We start from the raw sequence: 8,630 nt of genomic DNA, 5'->3' as shown, positions 1-8,630 counted from the left end.
TCAACATTAAAGGAACACTTCACTAAAAATATGCATACAACCTTTTCATTTTAGTGAACAATTCTTTTTTATATTTACTTGAGAATATATTCTGTAAAAATATGTGAGAAGAAAGCTGTTTCTCTAGTAGACCCGAACAATTGTTTAGTATCTGAAGAACCCTGAAAACATCTGTTCTTTCAACAACTAGTGATAAATTTAAATATTTCAGATTCCCCGTTAGATAGATAGAAAGATAGATAAGATGGGTTTATGTAAATGTCCCAAAAGGAAGGTTACAAACCAGTTCTGTTTTGAGCACAGGGTTAACGTCTGTGAACACTGTATGGTCAACAGTCATAAAAAGGTAAAGTATAAACTATTAATTATTTATCTTCCTCAAATTAGATTCAGCGCTTTCTACTCAGACTTTAGGTTGTGGAACGAAATTCTGAAAATGAATGATTTGATGTTTTCTTTCATAAAAGCAATCCACCCACCCTCGTTCATAGATAACTTTTATTTTAGGGGGGAAAAGGTATTTTTGGGGGAAGGGGGGATAAGGCAAGAAAGTGTTCTAGAATAAAAAATTGTGATTATTAGTTTTTTATGTAGTTTTTATGAAATATATTATATAGCTCCCTCTCCAATTGATTGAATTAGTGGGCACCGGGCATGAATGACGCCAAAAATTTTCCTTCATCTAACTTTTCTTTATGTTGCATATAATACCAGTGTCCTACTAAAAATGAAATTTAATTTTCCGGAGATCTGAAGAAAAATTAAAACCAAAAGCCTTTCAAGTGAATTTCGACCTAAAATGATGTCCTTTATCCACAAGAGTGAAAATTCAATTTCTTAAAGTCCTCCTTCATTGTCCAATTTGGAGAGATAATTTTGAGAATCTGTTTTTTTTTAATTATGAAATGACGACCACGAAAAATGTAACAAAATTCGACAGTAAACCAATAAGGTGTTTAAGAACAGATTGAGTAATAAAAATTAACTCTTTTCATCAAAAGTAACTAATCTTATTCAATTATTAGTGTATGTAATGTCTCATTGTTCTCAAACGTTTTATGTAAATTTCCTGGAATTTTATTGAAAAGACGACATTTGAAGAATTTGAATAATCTGCGAAATCGGCAAAATCTGCAAACAACTTCTTAGAGAAAAAGAAATTCAATATAATGATAAAAGGAAATAATTGGTTCTAAAACTGATTTATTGACAAATTTATATTGAAAAATTCCTAAACATTCAATAAGTTTACCTTAGAGTTTTTGTTCCATTTTTCTTCGTAGGCATTGAATAATTTAAAAAAAATCGATTCTCAAAATTATTGGACAATTAAGAAGAATTTTAAAAATTGAATTTACACTCTTGCTGAACAAATATGCACCGTAAAAACATCAGAGGTCTCAAATGAATACTAAATAATTTCTTTACAAAACTGCATTCAGAGTTGAACTACCATTGCTAGTAATTAAAGGAATTTTATGGTTAAGTCGTCTTCGTCTTGTAGAGTTCACTTGGCTCATAGTATTTGTTGGCAGATTGTAATAGAAATAGTAATTAATTTGATCCTGTCTTAAGGTCATCATGTCATGGTCTGAAACTTATTTAGGAACTACAACTAAGACAACATAAAAAAAGTGGCATGTGCGATTAACACTGATATTTACGAGAATAAATGTGAAATCTTAGTTAAAAATTTTAAAAATTAATCATTTTTAATTTTGTGTTGTCTTTGAAAGTGACATGCTGATTTCTGCTGCATAGATGATAGAACATGTCCATATAAGAATACAGACGCTATTATCTACATTATTGATGTGAAAAAGGATTAAAGGGTACCGTTGTTAATCAGACTTGCCCTATTTCTAATGGAGGGTCACTTGAAATTTTGAAATTTAAACGACAGGTTTTAAAATTTGGAAAATGGAAGTAGGACTTTTATAAATCTCTGATTTGATCTGATTTAGAAAAATATTCAGATGAATGATTGTTTAGTGTGTTGTACAATCCTACCTAGCCTGGCTGCAAGACTCAGATTTCTCTCCCGACTGCGGGTTCTGCAGATCAAACCTTGCTGAGGAGGAATGCGTCAGGTAGAGGAGCTCATTCATTCATCCTTCTTTTCGTTCTTTTATTCATATATTCATTATCCTTAGTACAACCGTGCTGAGAAGTGCGTCAGGTTGTAACTCATTTATTCATTCATCCATTCATTTCCCATTTATTTTATTAGGGTGACCCATTTTGCAGTCTGATTTCCCTCAAAACCTAATAGTCTATTATTGTTCTCTATGATGACAGTTATCATAGGAATTTTTTTGATCTAAGTCTATGGGAAGTGGTGGTACAGGGCCAAAATGGCAAAAATTATATATTTTATACAAAAATCGGACACTTTTAATTTTGAAACAAGATATTGTTCTCTATGATGTTAGTTATCACAGGAATTTTTTATGTCGACTATTGGTAAGTAGTTGTGCAGGGGTCGTGCAGAATCACAAACATGATCAATTTTCTTAATAAATCAGACATTTTTAAGATAAGACTTGATATAGAAAAAAATTGCACTAAAAAGACATTTTTTAACAATTTTTAACATTTTTTAACATTTTTTAACATACTAGACTTTTATCTATTTAAATTGTGAACATGTTCTTTTTGTTTAGATTTTAAAACAAAGAAGAAGAAAATTTTGCGGATTTTAAAAAAAAAATTCGTGGATTTTCAAGAATTTAAATTTTTTTACAAAATTAAAAACCTTTAAAACACTGTTTTTAATTTTTATCTTTCATAAACCTTCCCTGTGGTCACGTGATGTCCCACACAAAATTTGGGCCCGTTCGGTTCAGCCGTTTTGACGTTTGTTGGATACAAACAAACAAATAGACAGACAAGCCAAATTTATATATAGATTTATTGAAACACTGAACACGCATGTTAAAGGGCTACAATAATTTCGGAATTCAACAACATGAAGTGCGTATTTTAAATACTAAAATATTTTCTCAAGATTGTTTTCATTTTTTCAAGGTTATTCTAAACAAGCATTATAAAAAGATCAGATTCTGCAGGGGGCCCTGCACTCCCACTTCCCATAGACTTATACCTGTGATAACAGACATCATAGACTGCTAGGTATTTGCGGTGCAATAGTTCTATATTTTCCTGCAAAATGGGTCACCCTAATTTATGCATCTTTTCTTACATTTATCCATTTATTTATTCTTTCTTAACCCATTTATTCTTTTGTTTTCCAAATAAAATCTACTAATATTTGTTATCTTAGAATTAATATTATTATTAATTTAATATCAATTTTTAAGTAATCATTTAGAATCGTTTGTAAACAAATCCCAACCCTTCTCTCTCTCTATATATTTCACAATATATTTCGCCAAAAACTTCACAAGCAACAAAAAAAAGAATTCTAGACAATGAATCTATAAAAAGGATATCTAATACAAAACTTGAATGAACAAAGAAAAAAACAAGAAAATTTAGTAACTTAACAATAAGAAATTTGTCAAATGAATAATGTCAAGACAAATAAAACTTGAACAGATAAGTAATAACCTAAACCATACCTTACTATTGAATGACNGGTGTTGAAGGGGATAGATTTCGTTGGCAAAACGGTCAAATACATGAATTCGATCAACACACCAAGGAAATAATGTACATTGGTATTACATAAATAACCATGCAACTTAAAACAAAAAATTTTTTAAGGTCGCAATAAACATTTTTTTTTTTTGTTACCATCATTATGTTATTATGTACCATGTTCTAGATTGACCTGTTACTGCTTGTACCACTGGAGTTGTTTGGATAATCATTGTAGAAACCTGCCAGCCAATACAGCACCAGCGGGATATATATGTACACAGGTATATCAAACTTTTGCTTTTGGGAAAATGTTTTCTTTGCTTCCAAAATTTGTTTAAATCGCTGAGGAAACCATGAAGTAACAATTCTTGGGTATATTTTTTTATAGTTCATTAGTAGTAAGCAATCTTCTTTTGTACGTCTCACAAACCCTTTGACCGATTTGACTCAAATTTGTGTTGGAGAACTCGGTAGAACAACTTGAACTTTGCTTGGTTTTAAAATTCCAAATTGAATGGGTTGACTTACATAGAAAAAGTTTAGTTGTAAGGGTAAAGCATGGTTCCCAGACTAGTTTTTCTTAGAAAAAAATTAAACATTATTTTTAGCAAAAACCAAACAGCAAAATCATTTGCGCCGAGTCTAAATTTCTGTTTGACCTCGCCTAGCCCCACTCTTTACGAGGGTTTAAAATGGTCAGACTATTAAACAATTTGCTTCGGATTACATTTTTTTGTTTTGAAAATAAATTTTAGATAAATCTGCGAATGTATAGTAAGTATACATTGCAATTAGTTTTATTAATTATTTAAATTTTATTTAGTGTGATGCTTCAATCTTCCCACCAGATAATCTAGTTTCTCCAGTAGCAGATCAGCTACGGAAACTTCTACAGGATGTGAACTGGGCTAGAGCTGGATTAGGTTTACCCCTGCTAGCGGATAATGTTGAGAGAAAACCAGGTTCTGCACCTGTAGGTAGGATTTTACAGTATTTTTAGATTATTTAATTTTGATTGTGCTTTAGTTAATTTCAAAATTTTCTGTTTTTCGGGTTTTTATTGATCAGAAGTCAGAACTTATGTGTTGTTAATCTTGGGATCAAGAGTTGATCTCTATCTCATCCAGATCTCGGATGAACTTAATTCCTCTGCGATATCCCGTCACGGTCATACCCTGCAGGGATCAATGAATCTAACAATGATCCTCAAACCAAAAGTTCACACATTGAATATAGAGTTTAAGCGTCCAATGTCCAAATTTAATGAATTTAGGCCTCGTCTTAAATCCGCCAAAAATCGGTTTCAACTGAGGCGCGGCTTAAAGCATGAAACATTGAATTCAATTTTAAGTGAAACCAACCATATTTGAGCCGCAGCTTAAATTTAAGCCGCCGCTCAAATTCTTTAAATTCGGTCTCAAGATTTTCAGCATCCACAATTAAAGTTCCGATCTCAATATCCATGAAAAATGTTTTGCTTTAGAAAATAAATCTTTAAAAAACAAAGATTTCTATAAATACGCCTTAATTAATCAATTCCAAATATTCTGTTAGCTTAATTAGCGAATTCTAGTATTTTTTCTTATGCTTTGTATTTTCAAAATATATTTTTCTAAAAATTCCAAATTTTAGGACCTCGCCCAACTCCAGAGGGAGAGGACAAATCAGGAGATACAGCTCATCTAGCTCATGAGCTTGCATCAGGTATAATCATTCATCATTCACATATTAATTCATCCTTTTGTCATTCATTCTTTTATATATCCATCCATGGACATTTGACATTGACAATGTTATCTTTTTTTATTATTTTATTTTCATCATTTCTTACATTTTTTAACAAATTCAATTTTTATCCTTATATTTTTCACGATTGTATCCTTGCTCACATTATTCAGTTCAAGGTATTAAAGGAAGTGATTTCAATGGTGCTATAATGAAACATGATCATATTTGGTTTATTAACACATAACTGGAGTTTCTTAAGCATTTGTTTGCCTATGTGGAAGACTTTCCGATGTTCATATCAAATTCAATGTCAAAGAATTGAAGAAAAAAAATTCAGAAAGAGTTTCTTAATTTATTACTTACTTGCAGTTGATCCTACTTCACTTAATCATCGGCATTTAAAATCTTTTTTCAGAAAACAGTTAGTTTAATTTTTACATTTTTGATTTTAAAAAATCAAGACCATATCAAATCTTGACAGGACTGTAAGTGTAATCTCAACTGCCTCTCCATGCAAAGATGGCAATATTCGATTCACAACCGTACCCTGAAAAGCTTTGTTTAATTAATTATAAAATGGATATCAATGTTATAAATTTCGAAAGCTGATTATTTTTGATGTAATTTTTCTTCTAAAGTGAACTCAGAAAAACGGCAATATCTTCCACATTATTGATCAAATTAAGATTTCAAATGTACTATTGTGAATCGGGCATTGCCTTAAACACTTATTCTGAATAGGGAAGAAGGGAGGTCGGAACACCAGCGGAGGTTGGAAGAATGACACTGTCGTCAACTTTGAAGCTTCGACCTCAAGACGCCTGAATAGTGATGCTAGTCTGAGTTCTCCTCTTCTTGGAGGAGGAGATCCAGACTCAGATAGTAATAAATACAAGAGACGATCACCCACCGAGCTCTTATTCAGGTCAGACTTTTTCAATGTAAAGGGTATCCGCCTAGGTGCAAACATTTGAAAAACAACTAACATGATGATAAAATGTAGCCCCCTAATGACAGACACGCATATGATGTGATGATGAAATGTAAGCCCCCTAGCGGCAATATATGTTGGGCGTACACGGGGGGGAAGGGGGCAGTGCCCCCCAGACCTGTAACTCAGAGCAATAACACTCAAATCTGAAATTGATAAGAGAAAAGAACATTAAAAAATTAGTGTGCTGTTTTTGTCTGCTAGTTTTGTTTGAAGGAGAGATAAAGTATTACTTGCAAGGTAATTGGACTGTATGTGTACCTTTAAAGTATCGAAGAAGCCAAATGTTTTGAATTTACAGTTCCAATTTTGCCCCCCCCCCCCCTAGGGTGGGGATATTTTGCGCTTCGCGCATATTTGGCCCACACCCAGATTTATTTCTGTGTACGCCCTTAAGAAGCAGATGTTGAAAAAAAAAATAGGAATAAAGGGTAGCCTCCTAGAGTCAGACATTTGAAACACTTTTATTATGATGATTAAAGATAACCTACTAGCGACAGACTTTAAAAAACAACTAAATAGGTATGAAGGGTAGCTCCTTCATACCTACATACGTACATTTAAATCACATATAATTTGATGCTGAATGGTAGCTCCTAGCGGAATTTATATGAAGCACAACTAATATACTATGAAAGGTAGCTCCCAGCAGCAGACATTTGATTTGACATTAGCGGCAGACATTTAAAAAGAAACTAATACGATGATAAAACTGTATTCCTAGCATAGGCTATTGAAAACAAAACTTGGATGGTGATTTAGAAAATGGCAATTTACAAAGAATTCTAAATGACGAGAAAGATAGTTTGGAAAATAATGCAAAAATAAGTGAAGAAATATAAATCTGATGAATCTTGAATAAATTTTGAAAGTTGAAACCAACCAGCCTATTTTTTCCATAATTAAATGTGAAATTTTTATCATTTAGATGGTTGAAATCCTTGACTAAACCTGCTGCACAGAGAAGAAGAGGGCCTGCTGGATACTGTATGCTTATTCTTACTTTAATCATAGTTATAGCTTCACTAGCCGCTATATTCAGGTACTACCTTGGGAACCCAGATTTGCCTGTAGTTTCCCTATTTGCTAACGAATCCCAGCCCTATCCAAAGAGAATAGAATATATATTAGAGTGGAATTTTCTAGAAAAAAGTGTAAAACAGCCATTTTGTTGTACTGTTTCCATACTGCAGGTGTACTTCACATATTTGTGCTATATAACCTTTTGGGCCCTGGAATATCATTTTACAGAAAATCTAAAATTAATGGTAAAAGAAACCCAAATTATGAAATAGGCTGGTTTCATAATTGACCAATGATCATTTCACATAGACTCTATGCCTTTCACTTTACAAACGATGATTTTCCGTTATAACTATAAATAAAATGATGGTTTTTATTCACCTAATTCATTATAAAGTTTATTTAACAGCTTTAAAAATTTCGAAATTGAAATGGATAGTCCAGGGAACATACTGTATTAATGTACTCTACTCATAATTTGTGAACATTTACATGATTTGTGCACTTTAAACTCCCTTTCAGGCTGAAAGGGACTGAAAAAATTCATACCGAGAGATTCTTTAAATTCCTCTCTAATATATATTCTATTCTCTATGGCCCTATCTCTCACTAGAATGATGTCATTTTTTTCTCGATATATTTCCCCAAACGCTATGACTTCATCAATTTGTCCCTAAGTAAAAACAGATGTGAACAATCAAATCTAAAAATGAAATATTGTCTAAACAAAACATAGGAACAAGAACGGAATTTTAAAACATTTAAAATGTAAAACCTATGTATCATATCGTAATGTAACAAATCTCTTTCTGAAACGGGACTGCACAGTGTATTCGTAAATTTTTTCTTTTTCTAGAGGGCATGTTCTATTCTTAATTGTACCATTTAAACCCGTTTCTCATTAACCACGAGGTAGCTATCATAGTTTCTCTAGTTCGGAAAGTGTCACAATTTCCTACATTGTTTTTGCAGCATTAATGAGAGAACCTACATTTTGGTTAGAAAAACATGAATAACTCAAAACATTCTTGATAAACAAGGGTTTGAAGGGGTACCGTTGTGAATCAGACATGCCACTCTACGTTGACAGTCCCTTTAAAGGGGAGGAACTGAAAAAATTATTGCGCAGATAAATATTTAGAAAGAAATTCAGAACAAAAAGAAATTAGAAGGAAGAAGTTTCCAGGAATCCGATTAGTTCAAATAGGAATCTTAGACTTGAGATTAAAAAAGTTTAAACTTGTTTCTGTAGGAATCTATCTACTCTGTACCTGGAGTGGAAGGG

General features: G+C 32.2%; 1 protein-coding gene across 1 annotated transcript in view; it reads left to right on the top strand.

The window, feature by feature from the left end:
• Positions 1 to 6: 6 nt before the first annotated feature.
• LOC111702745 (zinc finger protein-like 1 homolog) overlaps positions 7 to 8,630 on the top strand; it is a gene marked incomplete in the record, with an annotated part of 10,364 nt that continues 1,740 nt past the window's right edge. The window contains 7 exon segments of the mRNA XM_023474527.1: positions 7 to 346; positions 1,993 to 2,090; positions 3,788 to 3,884; positions 4,427 to 4,580; positions 5,236 to 5,307; positions 6,073 to 6,256; positions 7,251 to 7,364. Of these exon segments, the coding sequence (XP_023330295.1) occupies positions 245 to 346; positions 1,993 to 2,090; positions 3,788 to 3,884; positions 4,427 to 4,580; positions 5,236 to 5,307; positions 6,073 to 6,256; positions 7,251 to 7,364 (821 nt within the window).

Source organism: Eurytemora carolleeae, unplaced genomic scaffold (genome assembly GCF_000591075.1).
Source record: "Eurytemora carolleeae unplaced genomic scaffold, Eaff_2.0 scaffold309, whole genome shotgun sequence".
Lineage (NCBI taxonomy): Eukaryota > Metazoa > Arthropoda > Copepoda > Calanoida > Temoridae > Eurytemora > Eurytemora carolleeae.
Note: the sequence above shows the minus strand (reverse complement) of the source record. Positions and strands in the feature narration are given on the sequence as shown.